Source organism: Coenobita brevimanus, chromosome 61 (assembly GCF_032717465.1).
Source record: "Coenobita brevimanus isolate Jiangsu-jjx chromosome 61, ASM3271746v2, whole genome shotgun sequence".
Taxonomy (NCBI): domain Eukaryota; kingdom Metazoa; phylum Arthropoda; class Malacostraca; order Decapoda; family Coenobitidae; genus Coenobita; species Coenobita brevimanus.
In genome coordinates, this window is record NC_137014.1 from 12,759,017 (window position 1) to 12,785,944 (window position 26,928).

A 26,928-nucleotide genomic window follows, 5' to 3' on the forward strand; every position below is an offset into this window, starting at 1 on the left:
ATTGCGGTTCTCCATGCTGCTCGATCTCTGGCAGCTTCCCTTTTCAGACTCTTATCCCTGAGGTCACACTCAGTGACCTCGTCCCAGATCTTTTTCGGTCTGCCTCTTGGAACCCTGCTCTGAACATTAACACTTCTCACTTTCTGGATCCATTTATCATTTCCCATCCTCTCCTTATGCCCAAACCATTTCAGTTTACCTCTCCTCATCAAAACACCAATACACTCCCGTCCCATCCTACCCCTCAACTCTTCCATCGTAAACCTAGCCCCCCCAGACCTCACACTCAGGGATGCACTGTACATCCACCTAATCATTGTCATTTCTCAACATTTGACCCTGCGAATATCTTTTTCCTTTACTGCCCAAGTCTCAGTACCATACAGCATTACACTCCTAACATGTGCTGCATACAAAGATCCCTTAGCATGCTGGGAGAGCCCTCTCACTGTCAGGAGAGACAACAGCTCCCTGAATTTCTTGCAACCACTCCTCACTCTAGTCACAGAGCTAGCACCAGCCCCATCTCCAGCACATAACATGTTTCCCAGATAACTAAATTCATCCACACACTCAAGAGACTCACCAGCAAGTTCAGTCCTTTCACGCCTGCTGATCTCCACATGCTCTTCCCTGCACACCGCACACATAAAGTCAGCATTATCTTGCAGTCTACCTCTAATACCACTACATCTTTTATGCACCTACTTATCACTGACACTGCACAAGATGGAATTACTTCCCACCCTCTTGTGGCAAATCGCACATGGCCACTCTCCTTCTTCTTTAACAGTACCGCCACCAGCCCTAGATACCATCGCTTTTTTTTTTATCTGCATTTACACCTAAGCCCTTGTGCCCCATACCATCTTTCCGCTTCCTAAATCTTTCCTCCACATTCCTTTCATTTTCTGCATTCAACACCAAAACATCAGCATACACCACCTCCCAGAGGAGTCCATTTCTGAAGTCACGTGAGAGGGCTTCAGATACCATGATAACCTGACCCCTGATGCACACCATTATTCATGGATAACTCATCACTCAAAAATTCATTCACCCTTACCTGGGTGCGAGCACCCACATACATGGCCAAAACGACCCTAACCAGCCACTCCTTGATCCCAAGTTTACTCATTACCCACTTCACTACCTCTCTAGGGACTGTGTCAAAGGCCTTCTCCAAATCAACAAAAACAAAATACATGTTAGTGCATATTGCTGTTAGTGTGTGTGTGTGTGTGTGTGTGTGTGTGTGTGTGCGCATGCACTTGTTACGGTCCGAGTGGTGACGTCATCGGAAGGGTCTTACTATGCAGACGGAGCCCGCGCACTTGGAAGTGTGAGGCCGATGAGTTCGGTTGTTTCGCATCTTAACACTGGTAGCAGAGCGTAGTTAGAGCATAATGGCGTTGTGCTCAACTAAGTGGCCTCCAAAACTTGAAAATGATTCTGACTATGAGAGTTGGAGGAAGGACATCGACATATGGTGCGAACTGACGGACTTGCCGAAAAAGAAGCAAGCTCTAGCCATTCACCTTTCGTTGTCAGGAAGAGCGAAGGTGGCGTCTTCAGAAATTGACGCTGCTGATCTGAAAGATGATAATGGTGTTCAGACCTTGTTGAACAAACTAGACGGTTTATTTCTCATGGACAAAGGACGTCGGCAGTTTGCAGCTTTTAATGAATTTGACAACTTCAGAAGACCTGGTGATATGAACATTCGTAAGTCTGTGGCAGAATTTGAGCATGTTTATTTTAAATTTACGAAGCAGGACATGCAGCTACCTAATTCTGTGATGGCTTTTATGCTTCTGTCTTCATGCAAACTTTCAGATAGTGAACAACAACTAGTGATGTCTGTGAAAACTGAAGTAACTTACGAAAATATGAAATCTGCCCTGAATCGTATTTTCACTAGGGAAATTTACGGGCAGAACGATGCATCGGTGTCTGCCAATGAGGTGAAGAGTGAACCAGTTTTTTGGAGTGACGAAGTCGGGGATGAGGAAACGTTTTACGTTAGGAATACTCGATGAGGAAGGACAAGGTTTCGGGGTGGTGCAGTACGTGATCGAAGTCGTGGTGATGGCCGTTCAACTGTGTCTGCTAGAATTTCCCAACGATCATCCACTGGCAGGAGGCAGAACCCACTCGGGCCTGTTGGTAAGGTGCCAAGGTGTTTAGTATATGATTCTCGATTTCATTGGGCACGTGACTGTCCGGATGTATACGAAAATAAAGGCAGTCGAAAAGAAAATTATGAAACAGTGCATCTGTCATTATTTATGGGCTATGCAGATGATACAGCTAGTAGAGGTAAATTACAGATGCTAGTAGAAGAATCTAAGGGATGTGCTGTTCTGGACACAGGGTGTTCTACAACTGTATGTGGGGTTGAATGGATCAATTGCTGTCTAAGTGAGCTCAGTGATTACGAACGTAAAGCTATAATAGAAGAAAAGTCATCCTCAACGTTTACTTTTGCTGATGGTGTCACAGTATCTTCCCTCAAACGTGTTACTCTGCCCTGCTACATTGGAAATATGCGTGCAACCATTGTGACTGATGTGGTGAGCTTCTATATTCCCTTGCTGCTGAGCAAACGTTCCATGAAAAAAGCAAAAATGGTGATTAATTTTGAGAGTGACCAGGTCAAAATTTGTGGAACTATTGTTAATTTGAAGTCCTCATCTTCTGGCCATTACTTGCTTCCAGTTTCTTTGTGACTAGGCCGAGAGTTTTGTGAAACGATCGCACTGGCATCTCTTGGGGGTGATGTAGACAAAACGGCTTCGAAGCTTCACAGGCAGTTTGAACACCCAACGTCGGCTAAACTAATCAGACTTATTACAGATGCTGGAATTGAAAGTTCAGAACTGGAGCAAGCTATCAAGGATGTATCTGATGCATGTACAGTCTGTTGTAGGCACAAGAGAGCTAAGCCTCGACCCGTAGTCAGTTTGCCCATGGCATCTAAGTTTAACGAAGCCATAGCTATGGATTTGAAAGCTTGGGGAAGGCATTATTTCTTAGTCCTTGTTGATTTGGTGACCAAGTATTGCACCGCGATAGATTGCAGACAAATGTGCGACCACCATTATCAAAGGAGTATTTCAGAGCTGGATTGTTCTGTTTGGCGCACCTGGAAAAATTCTCACAGATAATGGGTGTGAATTCAACAATGCTGAAATACGAGCATTGGGAGAGGCCTTTAATATCAAGATCATGGCGACGTCTGCAGAGAGTCCATGGAGCAAGGGAGTATGTGAGCGTCAAAATGCAGTCATAGGTGATATTGTTAGGAAGATAATGGCTGATAGCCAGTGTGACTTGGATGTGGCCTAGGCTTGGGCAGTACAGTACACCCTCATTATCGACGTTTTTTTTATTGACGGATTTGATTATCGACGGTTTTTTCTTCTCCTGGGAGTTAAATTATTATTATTAAAAAAATAAAAAAATAAAGAATTGTATTGGCACCTCCTAGCAAGTTTGCGCGCCATCCCGCCAGGTGTCTCTGGCTGCTCGCGGCATGTTCCCGCCGACCCAACAAACAACAGCATCAGTACACGTTTGTCTGTTGTTCTCATATTGTGTTCGGCCACATCTATCGTGCTTTCGCGATCATCAAGGCTCCGAAGCGCCCTTGTAACACTCCAACTGGAAATAAGGCAGCTAAGAGAGCAAGGAAAGTACTTACCTTGGAAGTAAAGAACGAAATATTACAAAAACTTAGAAGTGGAATGAACTATGCAGCGGTTGGTCGTGAGTATGGCATGAATGAGTCCAGTGTTCGTGGCATAAAACGGAGAGAAAAAGACATTAAAGATGCTCTGGCTTCGTGCACACCAGGATCGGCTAAAGTAATGATGCATGTGAGAGATGATGCCTTGGTGAAGGTGGAAAAGGCACTGAATATTTGGATTGAGGACTTAAACTGTCGACACGTGCCGCTAGACTCCCAGTTCATCAGAAACAAAGCAAAACAACTCTATGCTCGGTTTGCTGGTGAAAGCAGTGGTGTTGGTGAAGATAATGGTGATGAAAGTGAGGCAGGTGAAAATAGTGATGATGGTGATGAAAGTAATGACGATGGTGATAGGCCTAGTAATGTTGGTGCTTCTAGGCAAAAGAAATTTGCAGCCAGCAAGGGCTGGTTCGAGAATTTTAAGAAAAAGTATGGCCTACATAACATTAGGATGACTGGTGAAGCAGCTTCAGCAGATCAGATAGCAGGAGAATCGTACCCACGTGAATTTGCTGAACTTATAAGGGAGAAAGGGTACAGGCCTGAATAAGTGTTTAATGCGGACGAAACAGGCCTGTGGTGGAAGAAAATGCCTAAAAGAACGTACATTTCGAAGGAGGAGAAAAGTGCGCCAGGCTTTAAAGCAGCAAAAGATCGTGTGTCTGTGCTGTTGTGTGGTAATGCAGGAGGACATATGATAAAACCCATGCTCCTGTATCATTTGTTATAATGTTAAAGACGAGTTGGATTTTTTGTCAATAAAGGATATTTCTTGCAAAAGTTAAGCAGAGATTAAATATGAAATATACGAGCATAAGGAGAGTTGAATTTTCCTAAAAGAAGATCCTAGCGAAAGCTAGGCTAAGATTCATCTTTGATAGCATAAACTGCCATACAGTCGTGAAAATTTAGGTCTGGGAGAAATGGAATATCAAGAATGAAAGGAAGCTCTTGAGAATGAAAGTAAATAGGAGAGCTTGGTCTCTCTGGTATGAGCTAGCAGCACCGGTGTGTGTTGTGAAGATCGGTGCGAACAGCTGATCTAACGTAACGCTTGCCTCACACTCTCAGTTATTAGAACGTATGAATGACCACCACTGCTTTTTTTTTTTTTTTTTTTTTTTTACACTCGGTTATGTAAACGTATGGATGGCTACAACTGCTGGTTTCGCCTTTTATTTTTAGATGGAGTGAGGTGTAAGTGGAGAGAGAAGTGATGATACAGCAGCCATTACAAGTTGAGGTCCAGTGTACGACCACTATGCATCGACATCAGAGATTATGCTATTTTTTCCATAATTCTTTACTTAATATAAGTAGTTTTATTATGATATTCAGTTTTTCAATTGCCTAACTAATTTATTTCTAAGAAACACTAAAACTAAACTGCATATTACATACGAGTGATTGAAGGGATACTAAAATATATAAACAAGAGGGTACCTGACCAGACGAAAATCGGTATCGACGGTTTTAGGCATCGACGGGTATCTTAGGTACCTAACCCCCGTCGATAATGAGGGTGTACTGTATCGGCAAGAAATGCTCTCACCAACTATGCAGGTTTTTCTCCTAACCAACTTGTTTTTGGTTAAAACCCTGGCCTAGTACCTAATGTGTATGCAAATGATCCTCCAGCCTTGGAAGCTACATCACCTTCAAAAATTGTGAGGGACAATTTGAACGCTCTTCATTTAGCAAGGCCAGAGTTTATAAAGACTGAATCGGGTGAACGTTTGGCTAGGGCACTGCGGCACAACATACGTTCGAGTGACTTAAACGACATCCCAAATGGAGATGAGGTCTTCTACAAAAGAAATGACAGTCATGAATGGCATGGTCCTGGAATCGTAATAGGCAGAGATGGAAAACAAATTCTAGTGAGACACAGTGGTGTCTACGTGCGAGTGCACGTGTCTCGTCTAGCATGTGCTCCAGAACGAAATACTACAGTTGGAGACAGCGTCAGTAGTTATGAGAAGAACAGTGTAGTCCAAGAGAAGCCTAATGATGATTCTTTGCAAGTGTTGAATGACTATCCACCGGACGATGAGTCGGAAAATGGTGCAATTTTGGATGATCAGCCTCCCACAGTTTCTCTTCCTATTAAGGAGCCTCCTAAGGTTTCTGTTGGTCAGCGTATAAAGGGAATACATTCAGAAACTGGAGAGTTGGTGACTGGAAGGATTGTGAGTCAGGCGGGAAAAGCCACTGGAAAGTACAAACACTGCAACAATTTGAAGAGGGACTCTGATGGCAATATTGATTTGGTGGATCTGCAAAATGATTTCAGCACATGGGAAGTAGTTGATGATGAAGCAGAGATGCTTGTTCTTTTCAACTCTGAGGACGCATTATGCGCCAAGGAAAAAGAAATAACAAACTGGCAGAATAATGACATGTATGAGGAAGTAGATGATGTTGGGCAAGATGCCATAACGGTTCGATGGGTTGTGACGGAAAAAATGAAAAACGAGAAGCCAATTGTTAAAGCCCATTTAGTTGCCAGAGGATTTGAGGAAGACACCGTGGATATCCAGAAAGACTCTCCTACATGCTCAAAAGAGGCTGTGCATTTGGCACTTTCTTTTGCCTCCACCAACCAATGAGATTGCCATGCTGTGGACGTGAAAGCTGCTTATCTGCAAGGTAACGACATTGAGCGAGTTGTTCATTTACGTCCTCCGCCTGAATATGCAAACGGTAAGCTGTGGAGACTAAAGAAAACGGTTTACGGCCTTTGTGATGCTGCTAGGCATTGGTACTTGCGCGTTAAAGATCAGTTGTTGAGTCTCGGAACTAAAGTGTCATCACTGGATTCTGCACTGTTCTCCTGGAGTAATAGGGGCAAGATTGAAGGCATTATATGCATTTATGTCGATGATTTCCTTTGGGCTGGTACACGTGAGTTCGAGCAGCAAGTGATAAACAGTTTGAGCCAAATATTCCTCATCGACAGTTCGGAATCAAAAGCTTTCAAATACGTTGGTCTAAATGTTGTCTCCAACAGCGATGGCAGCATAACGCTTGACCAGTTCCAGTACGCTTCGTCTGTGAAACCCGTCACGCTGAGCAGGCATCATGCAGCAGTAAAATCAGGAGAGCTGTCTGAGTCTGAGAAAACTGAGTCTATCTATCTATCTATTGCCAGATGCCTCAATCCCGTTTGGGGTGGCCACAAACAAATCGCCTCCAAGTCTCCCTGTCCCCCGCCATTTCACTGCCCTGCTCCCAACTCACACCCCCCTCTCTCATATACCTCTCCACCCCGTCCCTCCATCTCATCCTCGGCCTCCCCCTCCCTCTTCCCCCCTCCACCTCACTCACATACACTCTCTTCGTCAGTCTTTCACCCTCCATCCTCTCCACATGGCCAAACCACCTCAGTGTGTTCCTCATAACGCTTCCTATCACATCCACATCCACACCACAACGCTTCTTTATATCCTCATTCGTCAACCTGTCTCTCCACATGACTCCACAGGCTCCTCTTAAATAACTCATTTCCACTGCTCTAACTCTTGACTTGTGTCCTTCCAACAACGTCCAAGCTTCACTTCCGTACATTAGAGTTGGTATCACAATACTGTCATGTAGTAACTTTTTCACTTCAATGCTCACTTCCCTGTTTCTTATCACTGCTTTCAAAGAACCAGCAACCTTTCTTCCCTGCTGTACCCTTTCAAGCACTTCACCCTCCAAACCTCCATCCCTACTCATCACACTACCCAAGTACTTAAATGTACTCACATTTTCCAATTCCTCACCATCCAACCTCGCTGTACATTCACTAACTTCACCTCTCTCAAAGACCATCACTTTACTCTTCCCTACATTCACCTTTAGATTCCGTTTCTTACACACTCTCTCAAACTCATCCACCAAGCCTTGCAGCTCCCCTTCGTCTTCACTCAACAACACAGTATCATCTGCAAACAACAGTACAGGGAGTTTCCAAACACTATCCTCGCTCACCCGGGCCACTCCAACATCCACTACCCTACCTTGTACCTCGTTTATTACCCCATCCATGTACAGATTGAACAACCATGGAGACATGACACATCCCTGTTTCAAACCAACTTTCAAAGAGAAAAATTCACTTAGTTCACCATCCACACGCACTGCAGCCTTCGCACCATCGTACATACTCTTCACAGCATTCAACAACTTCCCATCTACTCCATATATTCTTAACACTTTCCACAATCCTTGTCTATCCACCCTGTCATATGCTTTCTCCAAATCCATGAAAGCTGCATACAACTTCCTTTCCCTTCTCTAGAAACTTTTCCACTAAAGATCTAAGAATGAATATATGATCTACACAACCTTTTCCCTTCCTAAAGCCTCCCTGTTTTTCTCCAACTAATTTCTCTGTTCTTTCTCTAACTCTGTCTATAAGTATCCTACCATACACTTTTCCTATTATACTAAGAAGACAGATGCCCCTATGATTACCACACACTTCTTTTTCCCCTTTTCCTTTGCACAAGGGAATAATTATACCTGACTTCCAATCCTCCGGGACTCTACCTTCCTCCCAGGCCAATCTGCACATCTTCCACATCCATTCTACTACTATCTCTCCCCCATGCTTCAGCATTTCACCACACACTCCATCAATTCCTGGGGCTTTCCCCGATTTAACTTTCTTCATTGCTTCCACAACTTCTATCCTACTGATTTCTTCCTGTCTTCTCACCTCCCTCCTTCTCCCAGCCATTCCCCAGCCACTTATTCTCGCATTACTTCCATCCTCTACGTTCAGCAATTCCTTAAAGTGTTCTCTCCATCTGCTCACTTTTTCTCCCTTCTCCACTAGTAATCTACAATTTTTATCTTTCACTCCCCTGCTAATTTCACTTCCACCCTGTCCTACTCTTTTCACCTCTCTCCAGAACATTTTCTTACAGTCTCTCCACTTTACACTCAAATTCCTTCCAAATTCCTCATCCACTCTCTTCTTACTCTCTCTTACTAATCTTTTCACCTCTCTCTTTCTTTCTACATATAACTCTCTCTTCCGCCTCTCAACTTCTTCCACGCCCCTATTTCTCATCCATTCATTGTATGCTTTCTTCTTTTGTGCCACAGCCTGTTTCACCTCTTCAGTCCACCACGCTGTTCCTTGCACCCCCGTCCGTCTTCTCTTCCTTCCACACACCACATCACATGCTGCACATATTTCTTCTGTAAATATCCTACACACACCTTCCACGTCTCCCATCTGCTCCAATTCATATTTGCCCAATCGTTCCTCCACTTCTTTCTTATACTCTGCCTTTTTCTCATCCTCTTGTAACCTTTCCACTCTCCTTGCAACTACTCCTTCCTCTCGTCTTTCCCTTTTCTATTCCTCCATCTTACTTCAATTCTAATTCTGGCCACCAGCAAGTAGTGGTCAGAAAGTCCACTCCCCCAATCTATATAAATTCTTGCATCCATTACACATCTTCGCATCCTTTCATCCACACACACATAATCAATCATTGCCTTCCTTTCATTCAGTTCACCACCCACCCTTCTCATCACTCGCCATGTATACCTGTGGATCATTTTATGCCTGAAGAGGGTATTGGCTATCACCAACCCCCTCCCAGCACAAATGTCCACTAACGCGCTCCCATTCTCATCTATCTGAGCAGGCACACCCCACTCGCCAACTATTCCATCCACCTTCACATTCCCAACTTTACCATTTATATCACCAATCAAAAACACTCTCTCATTCCTTCCAAACTTTTCCATGCACACTTCTACATTTGTCCAGAACTCTTCTCTCACTCTTTTATCACGATCTTGCGTTGGCGCATACACACACACAATCGCCCACATTTGTATTCCAACTTTCAAGTTTACCCACACAATCCTTGACCCAACTGATCCATACTGTCTTATGCTCCTCTTCCATCTTTTACTCACAACTATACATACTCCTTCCTTTGCCCTCTCATTCTCACCTACTCCTGCACATATACCCCATCCATACTCCCATTCTCTCTCACTTTCTCCTCTCCATTTTGTTTCAGTTATTCCACATACATCCACTTTCGCACTCTCAAGCACCTGGACAATCTCTCTCTCTTTCAACTCATCATTCGCTCCCCTTACATTCCAAGTTCCAATTACCATGTCCTTTGTCCGGTCCTTGGTCGTCATCGTTTGGTCAGTCCTTGTCCGAGGCTTCTTGTTTGGTTTTTTAGTTAGTTGTTTTCCGGGGAGGGGCACTAACCCTCCGCCAACCCTTTTAGTCGCCTTTTACGACAAGCAGGGATACTGGGGGAGTATTCTTGCAAAAAACCCCTACCCCCAGGGGGGGTAATGAAAAGTTAAATTTGGTAATGAAAACTGAGGAGTTTGGTAATGTGGCCGTTGCGATCTGGCAACTCTGTTTCCCCCTCACACACCAACACTGAAACAGTTATTGCCTAACTTCGATCGCGAGTGGTAGTATGTTGTAATGGGAGCCACACGTGCTCATTTTTTTGTGAATAAACAGTGAATAAACTGCAATACCTCGCCACTAGACCACACGGGAATTTACAATGTTGTGCAGTGTTAAGAAATTAGAATTTAGAGTGCAAAGGATTAACTGTGGAGTGCAAATGGCGGTTGGACTGGCCTGGTGCAATTAACAATATGCAGTGTTAAACAGTTATAACTCACAGTGCAAAGAATTACTGTAAGTGCAGCACAACACTGGATTACTGTACGTTCTTCAAGAGCATTTTCACCACTGCCAAAACCTTACAAAAGGCAGCCATAAATATGCTGTAATAACCCTGGATGAGGTACAGTCTCTTCTAATTCCTCATTCTTTGGTTCCTTTTCATTTGTTTCAAGCTTTATGTCCATTATTGGTGTGAATAGGGTCTTAAATAGGTTTAAATATGTGCTGTGCATGTCCGGAAGGGAGTTATTTAGGTGGCTTTCAAAATTAGGCTGGGTTAGGGTCCATAAGTACCAGTCCAGGAGCCAGAGACTTGTTGTAAGTATCCAGAATGTTTAACCCCTAAAACGCGGCTGTGTACGCGCGATCCCCCCCCTGTGGCGGGGTTGTAGCGGGGTCCGAGTACCTGTGGAAAAATATTAGCCAAAAATCATAGATTAACCCTAGAGCATTAAAATTTTTATGGCATATATTACTTACATTCAGCTATCTCCTGAACCACATGTTGAGCCTTCGTTGACTACCCAAGGACTTGTGAAGACTTGCAAAGTTGGGTAACAAAGTCTTCACTCTCACACTTCCAGAAACCCGGTTTTCTTTCTACCACAGCCTCAATCTGTCACAGTACACTTTATACAACAACGTACAGGTTGTTTGGAATCCGTATTTGTAAATAAGAACTGAAAATAAGGCTAAAATGGACGGAGCGCACGGCCGACATGCAGCGCGGTGGCGATCTTCCCGTCAATATTGTCACATTTGCCTTTTCTCGGCAAAAAACACGTATACTTTTTTTTCCATCATAGGACTTCGCAAACGTTTGCCTGTCACTATTACGGTAATAAAAATCAATGTCACTGCCAGTATTGTGGACTGGGACTGAGGAAGACCACCGCGGCGCGAGTTTATTCAGCCTTACGGCAGGCACTTTATTCTCGCTCCTGTCGGCCACTCGCACTTCATTTCTATCGCTCACTTTCACTGTATCTTTTTTTTTTTTTTTTGCCTTATTCATCAGTGTCACTGTCCAGTGTTATAAAAATAATATTTTATACACAAAAAACTTTTACTTTCAGAACATAGAATAGGAAAATATGCTTTTATCTTTTTACACTGGAGTGACTGTCACTCGCAATACTTATATGATTACTATGTACAAATATTTACAACAAAAAACACTGTAACTGTCAGTGCTTTTACAAGTACATACACTAATTTACACTCATCAGGCTGTCACTGTCAGCACGTAAAAGAAAACTAAACAATATTATCAGTGTCACTCTCAGTATTTTTCCCAATATTTTTACCCTTATTTTCAAAATCTACTTAGGCTGTGGTAGTCGAAAAAACACGGGTAAGCACAGAGGGGAACTTTGCACTCTTTGCACTGCAAGGATGTGCGCCTAAAAGTTCTTTCCTGCCTGGTAGTGTGGCTGCACACATGACACCTCCTCAGTGCTTTCCCCCTCTTTGCAGTGGCTGGCAGTGGCTCCAGGCGGTGTCGCTGAAGGTAGGCCATACACTGTAGGCGGTCTGGAGGTGTGTGAGGGTGGCGTTTGGGACCTGTTGAAAGCACCTGGCCATAACGCTGAAGCAGCTGGTAGACACAAGTCTTGGAGAATCTTCTGAGAGAGTAGTTGGCTGGCTTCCTGTTCTTGATTTTATACAGGATGAAGGCGTTCAACATGCACATGTCAATCAAGTGCAAGAACACCTTCCTGTACCAACGACGATTTTTCCTCAGACAGTCAATCTCTCCAATCATCATATCCGACTTGTCCACCAGCCGCATATTGACGTTATAGTCAATTACAGCATCAGGCTTCATCACAGGCTCGCCAGTCCTTCTGTCGACCTTCCCTGTTGCCAGCATTTCACCCTTGTGTACTGTGGTGAGCATGTTCATGACTCTCTTATCATGCCACCTGATCGCAAGCATCTTGTCAGATTTCTTCAGGTGCACGTCTCCCTGCTTTGACTTTTCAGCCTCTGGGAAGGCAGGGTAATGTGCCCTGTTACTTCTGACAGTGCCACAGGAGCCGTCGCCGTGTTCAGAAAGGTACTTGGCGAGTTTTGGAGCTGTATAGTAATTGTCCGTATACAGGACATGATTCTCGCCAAAGTACTTTTCCAAAAGCACTTTCACCACAACCAGAGAATCCAAGGGGGTCAGTCTTATCCAAGTCGACATTGCTGGCGGTGTAGATGACGAAGTCAAGGATGAACCCCGTCTTGCAGTCGCACAGCACGAAAAACTTGATTCCAAAGCGGTGGCGTTTGCTTGGAATGTACTGGACGAACCGAAGACGGCCCCTGAATAATACCAAAGACTCGTCAATCACGACTTTCTTGAAAGGGCGCAAGAACCTCGTAAACTTATCTTTGATCATGTTCAGGATTCCCCTCACTTTCCATAATGGGTCAGTTTGGGAAGGCTCATCATTATTCGCGAAGTGAAGATAAGTCATCAGCTGCCTAAAACGATCGCGGCTCATGTATTTATTGAATATTGGTGTTGGGCACAGCTCGTCGGAACCCCAGTACTCTTCCAACTTATGCTTCCAGTTGTGCGGCATAAGCAACATCAAGGCAATAAATACAAAAAGCTCGCAGATCGTCAAAGGCACCCATGATGCCATCCACGACGTGGATGGCGTCGCAGCCTCACCTTCTTCTTCGCGAATTGGCGCACATTGCCCCTCGTACCTGTTGGTCTCGGTACAGATGTGCTCCATAACCTCGTCGTCAAGGAAGGCCAACAGTTAGTCAACACATTCACCATCGTCGTCCACAGGGAAGTCAGCCTGAAGTCCACACTCACTTTCGTCAAAGGGCAGATCTTCAGGCACAAAATCTGATCCCTCTGACCACACAAAAGCATCTAAAGTTCCCTGCCTAGGCTAGGAGGTGCTTGGGGCGGCGGGGGGTGAGGCAGGTCGTGTGGGAGTGGGTGAGGCAGGCTGGGCAATAGTAGGTAAGGGAGAGGTTATCCCAGGCCGTGTTGGTGTTGTGGTGGTGGTGGTGGTGGTTGGAGGGAGATTATCGCGTGGGTCAAGGTCACCCGCGGTGGCGTGACTCCTGAGTTGCCTAGTGGGAGTTAGCCTAGGGGACTTAACTTTACTGACACGAACACTAGGCCAACGATAACCTCTCATACGTAACATTGCTCGTCTTCTTCCCTTTCTCGGTGGTGATGGAGACTCCGATGACTCAGGAGACAGGACAGCAGACGAGGAGGACGAGAGAAGAGGGCTGGGAGAACGTGGCAGGCTTGCGGTGGTGTGGCGTGGCATAGTGGACAATGGCGGTGCACTGCTGTCTCCGCTCCTCTTCCTTTTCTCTCCCTTTCCATATTCGAGGCCCCTTTTCACCGGGGCCTTCCCTGTAGAGGTGCTGGGCACAGTCACAGTTTCCTCCGGCACAGAAATCGTCACTTCAGGGCCTGAATCAGCACTCGATTGTGTCTCTGATTCAGCCAGGCTAGACAAAACACCCACGTCACTGCCGTAGTCCATAGAGGCTTTCAACAGTTCAGATGCTATGGCCGAGTCACTTAGCCCCTTGGTAGTCACTTGTAAATTTTTGAAGGGCGTAGAGGTAACAAAACCCTTTTTCGGAGGGCTAGAAGGCACGGAACTAGAAGAGCTAGAGCCTGACATGGTGTCACCGTGGCAGATTTGCGTGGACTGACGCTAATCTGGGGCAAACCGCGCGAAAAAATGACAGTGTGACAACTGGGGAAACAAGCGTTTCCCAATAGCAAAAAGTGCTTGCGAGATGACGGCGCAGATTGACACGTATCAGCCATCCGCGCGTTGCCATATCGCACGACGAGGGAGGGCCGCGCATTGGTGCGTCCGTGGGTAAAAAAAATGAGACTTGGCAACAACTGAGGTCAGTAGTACAAAGGTCAAGTGTGCTAAAAGTAGCTCACGGGTGGCGGGACTGATAGACAATACCAGCTTGAGCCTGCTTGCCCGCGGTTATTCAAAATTAACTCAAATCGCAAACGCGACGACCCGCCGTTTTGCCCTTTGGGCCGACCGTCGCAAAAGCGACGATCCGCGTTTTAGGGGTTAATATTGTATAAACTCATCTCTAAAACCTCATTTTGTGGTTCTTTTGCATTTATTTCAGTCTTTTATGTCCCTTATTGGTGTGATTTGGGTCTTAAATAGATGCTATGCATGTCCAGAGGGAGTTGTATGGTCTTAAATAGATGCTCTGCATGTCCAGAGGGAGTTTTAAAGGTGTTTTTCTGAGTTAGGGTCCATAAGTACATGTCCAGGAGGCTGGGGCCCACTATCCGGACAGGACCACTTTCCGTACATACCTTTGGCCCTGTTACATCGGATAGTGGAGGGATTACTGTACACACAATCCACCCAACCATCTCTCTCCTGTAGCACGTCAATCGCTCTTGAGTAAAAATTCAACAAGTTGGAAACACATGACCTTCCACTTCTAAATCCAAACTGGCTATCAGCCAAAATATTCATCTCCTCCAGATATTTTATCCATCTGTCTTTCAGAATTCTTTCTCACAATTTTGCGACCATGCTGGTTAGGGACACTGGTCTGTAATTCAGGGGTTCTTCCCTGTTTCCTCCCTTATAAATTGGTACCACATTTGCTCTCTTCCATTCTTGAGGCACTTTCCCCTCTTCCAGAGAGCACACAATTAAACTGTGAATTTTATTCACCAGTTGTTTTCTGCATTCCTTCAGTACCCATTTAGAGATTCCATCTGGTCCTGGGGCATTTCTTACATCTTGAGTTTCCAGTAATTTGTACACTTCCTGTACTTCCATTTTTATATCTTTTATCACTACATTTCTAGTCACTCCCTCCCCTTCCACAAACTCCTTTTCATTAGTGAAAACTGATTGGAGACATTTGTGCATTATATCTGCTTGCATTGCTGCATCTTTATAGACCTCTCCTTCTACTTTCAGTTTGGTGATTCGTTCCTTTTGATTCAGTTTGCCATTGACAAATCTATAAAGCAGTTTGGGTTCATCCTTACATTTATCTATTATACCTTTTTCAAAATTTCTTTCTTCCTCTCTATGTATTCTTGTGTATTCATTTCTAGTTCTTTTGTATTCTTCCTTTGTTCTGTTGTTACGTCTCCTTCTCCAGTTGTTCCACGCCGTGTCTCTCTCTTTTTTTGCTATCATACACTTTCTATTAAACCACTCCTTTTTCCTGTTTCCTCTCCCCCTTATCTTGGCACAAATTTTTCCACTCCCGAATTATAGAGGCCTAGAAAAGTATCCCACTTCATCTGTATCTCTCTTGTTTCTCTGAATTTTCCCCAATCTGCTTTTTCGAAAAATTTTCTCAATCCTGTAAAGTTTGCTTTCCCAAAGTTTTATCTTCCTTGCCTATAAAGCTCGTCTCTTGGCACCACGTTCCCTGTTATCACCTGGAACTTAATGACCACATGATCACTTCTTCCAATAGGACACAGATATTTCAAGGATTCTATTACATCAGATTCTTTGGTAAACAGTAAGTCTGGTCTTGCTGGTGTGTCCTCACCTCGGAATTGTGTCTCTTCTTTGACCCATTGCGACATCACATTGTTCATTGTTATAATTAATAATATAGTGTCCCACGAATGTTTGCTGCCTCCTGAGTCCCATTCCTCCTAGTTCACGTCTTTACAATTGAAGTCGCCCATTAAATTATTATTATTGCTTTTCTCAATCATTTTCTGTAAATAACTATCCATGTCTGACAACATTTCCTGGTATTCATCATCACTCCATGCTCTTGTCTTAGAGGGAACATACACTACTGCCATATCTCTCTTGCTATTCTCTTCAGTTTCAAATTTCATATTTATCACTTCGGCCCTGCCTTCTCCCATTTCCACGGTATCTACATTTATGTTGTTCTTCGCTGCTACATCACTCCTCCTTCCATTTTTTCTTTCCTGTTTTTTCTCCACAGTTTGTATTTACCATTTCCCTTAAGAGAAGATACTGATGTTCATATGGATGATGGTAAATACAAACTGTGGAGAAGAGACAGAAAAGAAAAAACGGGAGGAGGAGTGATGATAGCAGTGAAGAACAACATAAATGTAGATACCGTGGAAATGGGAGAAGGCAGGGCCGAAATTATAAATATGAAACTAGAAACTGGAGAGAATAGCAAGAGAGATATGGCAGTAGTGTAAGTACCCCCTAAGACAAGAGCATGGAGTGATGAATACCAGGAAATGTTGTCAGACATGGCTAGTTATTTACAGAAAATGATTGAGAAAAGCAATGATATAATTTTAATTGGTGACTTCAATTGTAAAGAGGTGAACTGGGAGGAATGGGACTCAGGAGGCAGCGAAGATTCGTGGGGCACTATATTATTAAATATAACAATGAACAATGTGATGTCGCAGTGGGTCAAAGAAGAGACTCTGTTCCGAGGTGAGGACACACTAGCAAGACTAGACTTACTGTTTACCAAAGAACCCGATATAATAGAATCCTTGAAATATCTGTGTCCTATTGGAAGAAGTGATCATTGAGTTCCAGGTGATAACAGGGAACGTGGAGCCAAGAGACGAGCTTTATAGGCAGGGAAGATACAACTTTGGGAAAGCAATCTTTACAGGACTGAGAAAATTTTTGAAAATGCAGATTGGAGAAAATCCAGAGAAACAAGAGAGATACAGAGTAAGTGGGATATTTTTCTAGGCCTCTATAGTTCGGGAGTGGAAAAATTTGTGCCAAGAGTAAGGGGGAGAGGAAACAGGAAAAAGGACTGGTTTAATAGAAGGTGTATGATAGCAAAAAAAGAGAGAGACACGGCATGGAACAACTTGAGAAAGAGAGGTAACAACAGAGCAAAGGAAGAATATAAAAGAACTAGAAATGAATACACAAGAATACGTAGAGAGGAAGAGGAGAATTTTGAAAAAGGTATAATAGGTAAATGTAAGGATGAACCCAAACTGTTTTATAGATTTGTCAATGGCAAACTGAAAAAAAAGGAAGGAATCACCAAACTGAAAGTAGAAGGAGAGGTCTATAAAGATGCAGCAATGCAAGCAGAGATAATGAACAAATGTTTCCAATCAGTTTTCACTAATGAAAAGGAGTTTGTGGAAGGGGAGGGAGTGACTAGAAATGTAGTGATAAAAGATATAAAAGTGGAAGTACAGGAAGTGTATAAAAATACTGGAAACTCAAGATGTAACGAAAGCCCCAGGACCAGATGGAATCTCTAAATGGGTACTGAAGGAATTCAGAGAACAACAGGCAGATAAGATTCACAGTTTAAGTGTGTGTTCTCTTCTTCAAGTCCATGAAGGCAGCATACACTTCCCTTCCCTTCTCTAGATACTTCTCCACTAAACATCTTAGAACAAATATCTGATCTACACACCCTTTTCCCTTCCTAAATCCCCCTTGTACTTCTCCAACTAGCTCCTCTGTCATATGCCTAACCCTATCAATGAGTATTCTACCATGTATTTTACCAGTCACACTAAGAAGGCAAATACCCCTATGGTTACCACATACTTCTCTCTCCCCTTTTCCTTTGTACAGAGGAACAATTATACCTGATTTCCAGTCCTCTGGAACCCTCCCGTCTTCTCAAGCCAATCTACACAACTTCCATATCCACTCCACAACAATCTCACCCCCATACCTCAGCATTTCAACACACACTCCATCAATTCCTGGGGCCTTTCCCAACTTGATCTTCTTCATTGCTTCCACAACTTCTGCCCTACTGATCACTTCCTCCCTCCTCTCATCTCTTCTTCTCCCAGCCATTCCCCAGCCACTTATACTCACACTGCTCTCACTCTTTACATTCGACAAATCCTCAAAGTGCTCCTTCCATCTCCTCAGTTTCTCTCTCTTCTCCACCAACAGTCTATTATTCCTATCTTTCACTCCCTTACTGTTTCCCCTTTGACCCTGCCTTTCTTTCTTTATCTCCTTCCAAAACAATTTCTTACTCTCCCTCCATATCACACAGCTTCCTCCCAAACTCTTCATCCACTTTCTACTTACTCTCCTTCACCAGTCTCTTCACCTCCCTTCTCCTGCTCACATATACCTCTCTCTTCTCTCTCTCATCTTCTCACCTACCTCTACTCGCTAACCATTCACTATATGCCTTCTTCTTTTCTTCTACAGCTCGTTTCACCTCATCATTCCACCATGCTGTCCCTTGCACACCCTTGCATCTCCTCCTCACTCCACAAACCACCTCACACGCTGTGCCTATCTCATCCGTGAATATCTTACATGTGTCTTTCACCCCTTCCATCTGCTCTAACTCATACTTTCCCAATCTTTCTTCCACTATGCACTTATACTCTGCCATTCTCTCACTATCTTGCAATTTCTGCACTCTTCTCACAGGAGTTGTTCCCTCCTGTCTTCCCCTTTGTCTCCTCAACCATTTTCTTTGCAGCTTTACCTTGGCCATCACTAAATGATGGTCCGAGACTCCAATCCCCCACCCTCTCCAAACTCTTGCATCCAACACTTTTCTTCTCATTTGCTCATCCACACACACACAGTCTATCATTGCAAACAATAAAGATAAATTAACACCAAGACTCAATGTGTTGAGGTCACTTGCCCATACAACATTTGCACACAAGAAAGAAACCACCACCACAGTACAGGTAAGCCCTTAATTCACGCGAGGGTTATGTTCCCAGACCCTTCGCGTATGTGGTAAATTCGCGTATATGTTCTGCCCTTGTGTGCACATAATTACGCATGTCTATACGTATATTACATCTAAATAATACTGTTTATGCACTACATACACCTTATAAACTAGCATAAAGTATTAAAAACAACAAAAATGTAACAAATTTAAAACTGAAACCTGACAAGCACAGGCATAGGTGGAGACACTTCAGCAGTCTGGTGCACTAGCCCTCACTGCCTCCCGTATGCTACATTCTGCCTTCTTTATTGTATGAACAGTTGACTCATTCACCCCAAACATGCGGTTACAAGACAGTTCACAGGCGTAGGTGGAGACACTTTAGCAGTCTGGTGCACTAGCCCTCACTGTCTCCTGTATGCTACGTTCTCCTTCTTTATTGTATGAACAGTTGACTCACCCCAAACATACGGTTCTGAGACAATTCACCATCAAGTCAATTCACCGTCAAAACATGGACAATTTCTCGTCATTCTATTAATATACTTATTATTGATTAATTAATACTTTAATAACTAATTTTCAGGAGGATTTTATAACTCATGTAAGTAAAAAACTAGTGTACTGTACTTGCTAAATAAACTGGTATGTAAATAAATGACGGGGAATCGTCCTGACGGAGAATTGTCGCCAACATTCCTCCCTGAAGTCTGTCCAACACTTTAACTTTCTCTGTCAGCAACATCACTTTACAAGTCAGTTTTGGTGTGTTACCACATGCATCACTAGCACTACGCTTATGCCCCATGTTGACAGACAAGGCAAGCAATTACTGGAAGGCAGAAAAATAAGCCACAAATAACGATTTGCAAGTCATGCATGGTTCAACCGTCTGATTCAAACTGACTGTGTGGTGCGTGGTAGACCGATCTCCCAGGCTCCCACACACACATACACACACACACATACATATATGTGTGCACACGAGCAGCAGGTAGGCATTTTTTATATTTTATTTATTTCTCTTGTATATTGAAATTACTTATTTGAATACTATAATTTTGTTTTAATTATTGTACGAAAAATTCGTGGATAACCGAAATCGCGTGAAAAAAGTTCGTGTGAATTAAGGGATAACCTGTATACAAACAATATATACAGTATGTTCAATGATAAATAATGGAAGCCCTGCTTGTGCTTCTAACCTCACTAAAACACACTATAGCACTACAGACCATACAGAACAAGGCCCTAAATATAATCACAGGCTGCACAGCTACTTCACCCACAGACCACCTACACCAAGAAACCTAAATCCTCAAGGTCAAGGATCACCTAGACTTGAGACACACCAAAATTCTCGCCACTGCCTCCACAGACGCACACCATCCACTACACTACATGGGAGCACATCCACACACACCAGAGAAAATTAAAACAACACCCAGCAGACGATATCATACACAAATACTGTCATCTTTCCCCCCTCGCCCACCTCAGACCAGCTTCCAGAAGCATATCCATACTCAAATCACTCGCCACTCCTTTCAGTCACTCAAAGACAACACACAGCTGCATGTATGGCCTCCTTATATCCACCCTTCTGAATCCTATTTCCCTTGTGAGAACAGGGTTCACCTGGCCAGGCTGAGATATGGGCATCATCTAGCCCTCTTAAGATATCAGAAGAGGCTGAATAACTCTGTCGCTGATGCCTGTCCAGGATGCAGCACAGCACCCCATTCTGTTAAGCACATTATGGAAGACTGCATTGCTTACAATCACCTGTGCCAACAACACAACATACATTCCTTGAGAGCTCTGTAGGAAAGCCTGGTCTCGGCCATGGCCTTCCTTAGGGACTCGGGGCTGTTCGGCCAGCCTGCCTAGGGAACAACTACTACTACTGCAGTTAATGTGTTATTTGTAAAAGTCATACCTTATGGCCTTGCCTCCTTGGAACATGGCTTTACAGCACTCCACTCCACAAAAACCATAGTAACTAACCCCACACAACATGTGTCAGATGGCATCTACTCCCTATGACCCATTCAGCATAGACTTCTAATAACAGTAGACATAGTAAAACCTTTGATGCCATCCCCCGACACAAACTAATCATCAGAATATACAACATGGTTGTGGAGAACAGCAATAAACTTTGGCTTGCCTACTACTTATCAAGTAGATAAGTGCATATTGCACACCAGGGCAAGTCATCATGAACACAAAACTTCTTTAATGGATTTCTGCAGGGCTCCATCATTTCTGTCACATTTTTAAAGCGATATATGCATGGTATTCCTGCACCCCCATGTTCATAAACATTGCCTTATTTGCTGATGACATTACCATAACAACCTCACACGACATCAGAGACACAGCCTGCACATTGCACCAGTACTACCTCAACACATTTCAGGCATGGATTGTGGACAACTGGCTGACTTATGCTTCAGCTAAATCCATCATTAGGCTCATCACCATCAGCAGTCATAAACACAGGTACAATACCAACAACTTACCTAACAATATACTGGTGCCACACACCACCACTAAGATCCTTAGAGTGACATATGACACTGGACTCAGCTTCAAGTACCACGTACAAACATCGATAGATGGTGCACCCCCATACTCAGTGCACTAAAGGTAGTTACAGGGACAGACTTCTGGTCAACAGAAAGAAACTCTGTCCCTACTCTATGAATAGTACATTAGATTAGTGATGTCTTATGCCTCCCTGGTATGGGCCCCTCGTCCAATCTCAAACCCATAACACCTTGTAGACCACACCCAACAGTGATCTACTCATCATCATTGACTGCACCAGTACCATTCCCACAGCTCACTCACACTTTGAAACCAAAGCCCTCCCAGTTAGAAAATATCTTGATATGAGAGGCATAGAATTTTATACAGTAGTCATTTCTGACACACAGTATCCTTGTCATTACATGACAGCCACATAGCACAATGAGAGACATAAAACAACTATCATGCAAACATTATCAGACTCTCTTCAACAACATCCTGCTTCCATATACTCCAGCACTAGCAGTGAAGATACCCATCTCACATGCAAGGCAGTAAAACACCTTAATCAGAACTCAGTACTACCTCCCCCTCTTGCAGACATGAGAGGCATCCTCAAATAGTGCTGGTCTGCTTCACCTAACTTGGCTTAGATCTGGACATCACTCGATCCTGGGCTGGTTGGAATTACAAATGACACATGCCCGTACTGTAGAGTAGGTTTCCACAACATAACTAATATTATGGAACACTGCACAACACATGCCACACGGTGTTGCAAATACAACATCAGTGGTGTAAGGAACCTCTGAGACAACTCTATACAGGTAGTTGCTTGGTCAATGGGTCTTGTGGACCAGAGATGACCAGGGTTGAGCAACAATAACAGTGTTATGAAATTAGTGACTGGCCATCCAGTCTATTGACTTAAAAAGGTAGGACACTATAAAGCATGAAAAGGGTTATGGGGAGTACAAAATAATGCTTGGTAGATACTGGTAATCCTGACTAAGCTGTCCGCAGCAGAAGATTTTGCCAGATAAGCAGCAAAGGAAGGTCCAATATACATTATCACCTGTGTTCTGTCTTCTTTTCACACTGTTGAGCTGTACACCCATACTCTAGTACTGTATACCTAGTTTTTGCTTGTGGAAAGCTGATGCAGCACTTTTAAGAGATTAATATAGTAGTAGTATTTCAAGAGGCTTTTTTTGGCAGCGGTGTTAAACTTTGTAATATTTTGAAGTTGTAGTAATTTTGCTTAGTCCCAAGATGATAATCAGGGCTTATTGATACTAAACTTGATGTTCTTTAATATAAATGATTCAGTTTCCTCATCTTAATTGGAATCAGAGAATAACTGCTGGTGTTTTTGTGTTTCCAGGTTTGTTGTGGAGAGCAGTGTATCTTAAATATTTTCAGAAGTATTTTTTGTTGTGCTGTTGTAATTATTGAGGTACTTCAGAGATATTGCCTCCAACAGATGTAAGGCAGATGTCAAGTGGACATTCAGACTTACATTACTTTTGATAGATGTTTGGCAGTACAGCAATATGTTGAAATACAGTTTATACTGTACAGTAGGTAACTTTAGCCACCGTAGATATTCAACCCCTTGAGTAAAGTGATATTTTTTTTTTTTTTTTTTTTTTTTTTTATAGACTTAAGGTGGGAAAAAATGACCCACCCATGGAGCCTCCCCACTTTGCAGTTTTGAAATATAGGTGCGTTTAGCAAAGCCTGAACAGTGGCTTGCACTCCCCCACAAGCAAAGCTGGCTTTGTGGCTCGTACTTAATAAGTTACAGAATTTATATAAAGAACCCTTCCAGAAAAAAAAAAAAAAAAGGAAAAAAACAGCTGTACATACTTGTCTGGTAGCAGCATGAATAACATAAAGTACAGTATGCCATTGTAGGGAAAGGGTTAGAATAGTAAGTCTGGTTATATTAATTCATTTTTCTTTTTCAAAGGGTGTTGCCTCAGAACCAGTGTTGGCAGCGACAGATGTGGCCAGTACAGTGTATGATGATCGCTCTCCTGCACTGGATATTGCAGTGCCCTCTACCCCAGTCACTGACCAGATGTTTGATTTTATTATTGGAGGTACACCAGAAACTAGTTTCATCAGTGATCATGTACAAAAACAAAAGTTAGTGTCTGGAAGTCAGAACCAATCAAAACAAGATGACACAGAAACTGAGAGTGTGCAGCTTGATAAATCTAATGATAGTCAAACAGAGGACAGTTGGACGCAGCAGCAGCTGAATAATAAAATATCTGGACAGAACAAGGAAGACATTAGTGAAACTACTGATGGTATGCAGACAGACCATAGATACCTGTTGGAAGCATCTTATACAAGTTCATTTAGCAACAGAAGTTATGTGAGAGAGTTCAGTGAAGATTCTATGTCCCGCAGCTTAATTGATGGATCATCGGAGTACACAAGAATTTTCTCAGATTTTGATGCTGTTGGTCCATTCACAAATGTGCCAGCCTTTGCCGGAGCTGCCTTTTCTTCACCACCTGATACATCAACCCCAATTGCAGAGATGTCTGATGAGGTAAGATTTATTTTCCATCCATTTCAATGATAGTTTCATAGATTTTTATTGAAGAACATAAGTACCCATAGCTCCTGTAATAGTATTCTCAAGGAACATTTGAGGCGTCTCGTGGACAAGAGGCGAATGCGCCACCCCCATCAAAAATGAGTTATGCATGTTTTCCGCTAGGTGGAAGCACTGAAAATCTCGTGGTGAAGAGCGTTTTCCGATTCCAACCCATGCGGGTTCAGAATTCTAGGTTCAGTCTCCCTTGTTTTGCACATGTGGAGGGGAGGAGGAGGGCGGGGAGGATCTGGGATTTCAGAGCGTTAGGGACGAATGTCGGCACGTGGCCCAGCCGGTGGGCGAGCAGCTACCTGTGTCAGAGTTAAAGGGCCACCTCTAAGCCAATCAGACGCGTGCTAGCACCCCCGCTAGTCATCCCGCCAAGCACGTGAGTGAAGCCTGGCTTTGTTTACACTCCGATGACGTCCTCGACTACTAACCATCAGTCCCCCCCCCCCCTCTTCATCTTGGTGTGCGGTTGGAGTTGTAAATAGTTGGTGAGTATTATAACTTCATTGTGTCAGTCATTAACAATATAATGGTTATCATACACACAATAAAACAACCTGTTGCCGATAAGATGAAAATATTTAATTAATAATTATAGGAAAAATATTAATTATAGGAATTTTTGGCTGAAATTTTCACAGTATCTTAGTTTCATTTACATCTAATACGGGAATGAATTTCAAGTTGATTGAACAATAATTGCTATATGCTGAAAAAACACCATTGCGTGTTTTATTTATTTATTTATTTTTTTTTTCCTGCAGTATAAATTTGCCTCTTCCAGGGGATTTTACTGATATGTAATAACATGCTGTTCTGTAATATTCTATGTCTGCCACCTATACCTGAACTTTAAATGCTCATAACTCAAAAGTAAGAAAATGGCGCATTCGCCCCTTGTCCACGAGACGCCTCATTTATGAGCCTAGAATATCAAATGGCACAGTGTGGGAGTGAACCCATTAGCTTTCACCCTTCCATTTAGAGGAAATGTTTCAGTGGTCTTAGTTCTTGATAGGTACTCCCTTTCTATCTATCTATTGCCAGATGCCTTTATTCCGTAAAGGGTGGCCACAAACAAGTATCCTCCATGTTGCTCTGTCCCCTGCCATTTCACTGCCCTGCTACCAGGTCACATCCCCTTCTCTCATATACCTCTCCATTCCATCCCTCCATCTCATCCTTGGCCTCCCCTTCCCTCTCCCCCCCTCCACCTCACTTGCATACACTCTTCTTGTCAGTCTCTCGCTCTCCATCCTCTCCACATGGCCAAATCACCTCAGTGTATTTCTCCTACCGCTTTCTATCACCCGCATCCATACCACAACGCTTTTTCACTTCTTCATTTGTCAGCCTGTCTCTCCATGTGACTCCACATGCTCCTCTCAAATAACTCATTTTCAGTGTTCTCACTCCTGACTTGTGTCCTTCCAGCAAGGTCCAAGCTTCTCTTCCATGTGTTAGAGTTCGTGTCACAATACTGTCATGCAGCGGCTTTTTTCCTTCCATGCTCACATCCCTGTTTCTTTTCGCTGCTTTCAAAGAACCAGCAACGTTTCTTCCTTGTTGTACCCTTTCAAGCACTTCACCCTCCAAACTTCCATCCATACTCATCACACTACCCAAGTACTTAAATGCACTCACATTTTCGATTTCCTCCCCATCCAACCTCACTCTACATTCATTGACTTCATTTCTCTCAAAGACCATAACTTTACTCTTCCCTACATTCACCTGTAGATTCTGTTTCTTACACACTCTCCCAGACTTATTCACCAAGCCTTGCAGCTCCCCTTCTTCTTCACGTAGCAACACAGTAACACTTTTTTTTTTTTTTTTTTTTTTTTTTTTTTTTTTTAACTCTAGGCAAAGGCTTCTGGGCCTATCCCCAAGTCCCAGTATCCTTGAGGCCCAGTAGTCCTCTTACATCTCCATGAATACATGCTAGGGCTGTCTCATACAGGACTGATGTAATGTTTTTAGTGGGGGTGCTTTGATGACATGTTAATGGGTCATCTGGTAGATCAGGAAAGTCTGCTTTCTATGAAATTCAAATCCTTAAACTGTTCCCTGCCCCAGCCAGGATTCAAACATGGGTCCATTAGAACTGCAGGCTGCCTCTCTACCGATTCTGCCACAGCCTCTGCGACAACAGTACAGGGAGTTTCCAAACACTGCCCTCTCTTATTACGGCTACTCCAACATCCATTGCCCTACCTTGTGTCTGTTGTATGACCCCATCCATATACAGATTGAACAACCATGGAGACATGACACATCCCTATTTCAATCCACTCTTCAGATAGAAAAATTCACTTAGTTCACCATCCACACGTACTGCAGCCTTGGCACCCTCATGTGTACTCTTCATGGCATTCAGCAGCTTCCCATTTACTCCATATTTTCTTAATAACCACATTCTTTGTCTATCCACTCTGTCTTATGCTTTCTGCAGATCCATGAAGGCCACATACAACTTCATTCCCCTCTCTAGAAACTTTTCCACTAAAGACCTAAGAATGATTATTTGATCTACACAACCTTCCTGTTCTCCAACTAATTCCTCTGTTATTTCTCTGTCAGTAAGTATCCTCCCATACAGTTTCCTGTTACACTAAGAAGACAGGTGCCCCTGTGATTACCATACACTTCTTTTCTCCCTTTTCCTTTGTACAAGGGAATAATTATGCCTGACTTCCA

General features: G+C 43.3%; 1 protein-coding gene across 1 annotated transcript in view; it reads left to right on the forward strand.

Moving 5' to 3' along the window:
* The window catches only part of Plekhm1 (Pleckstrin homology and RUN domain containing M1), a 218,215-nt gene that overhangs the window by 33,439 nt on the left and 157,848 nt on the right, over positions 1–26,928 (forward strand). The window contains exon 4 of the mRNA XM_080275296.1: positions 23,578–24,171. Coding sequence (XP_080131422.1) covers positions 23,578–24,171 — 594 coding nt within the window. The remainder of the gene's footprint in view (positions 1–23,577; positions 24,172–26,928) is intronic.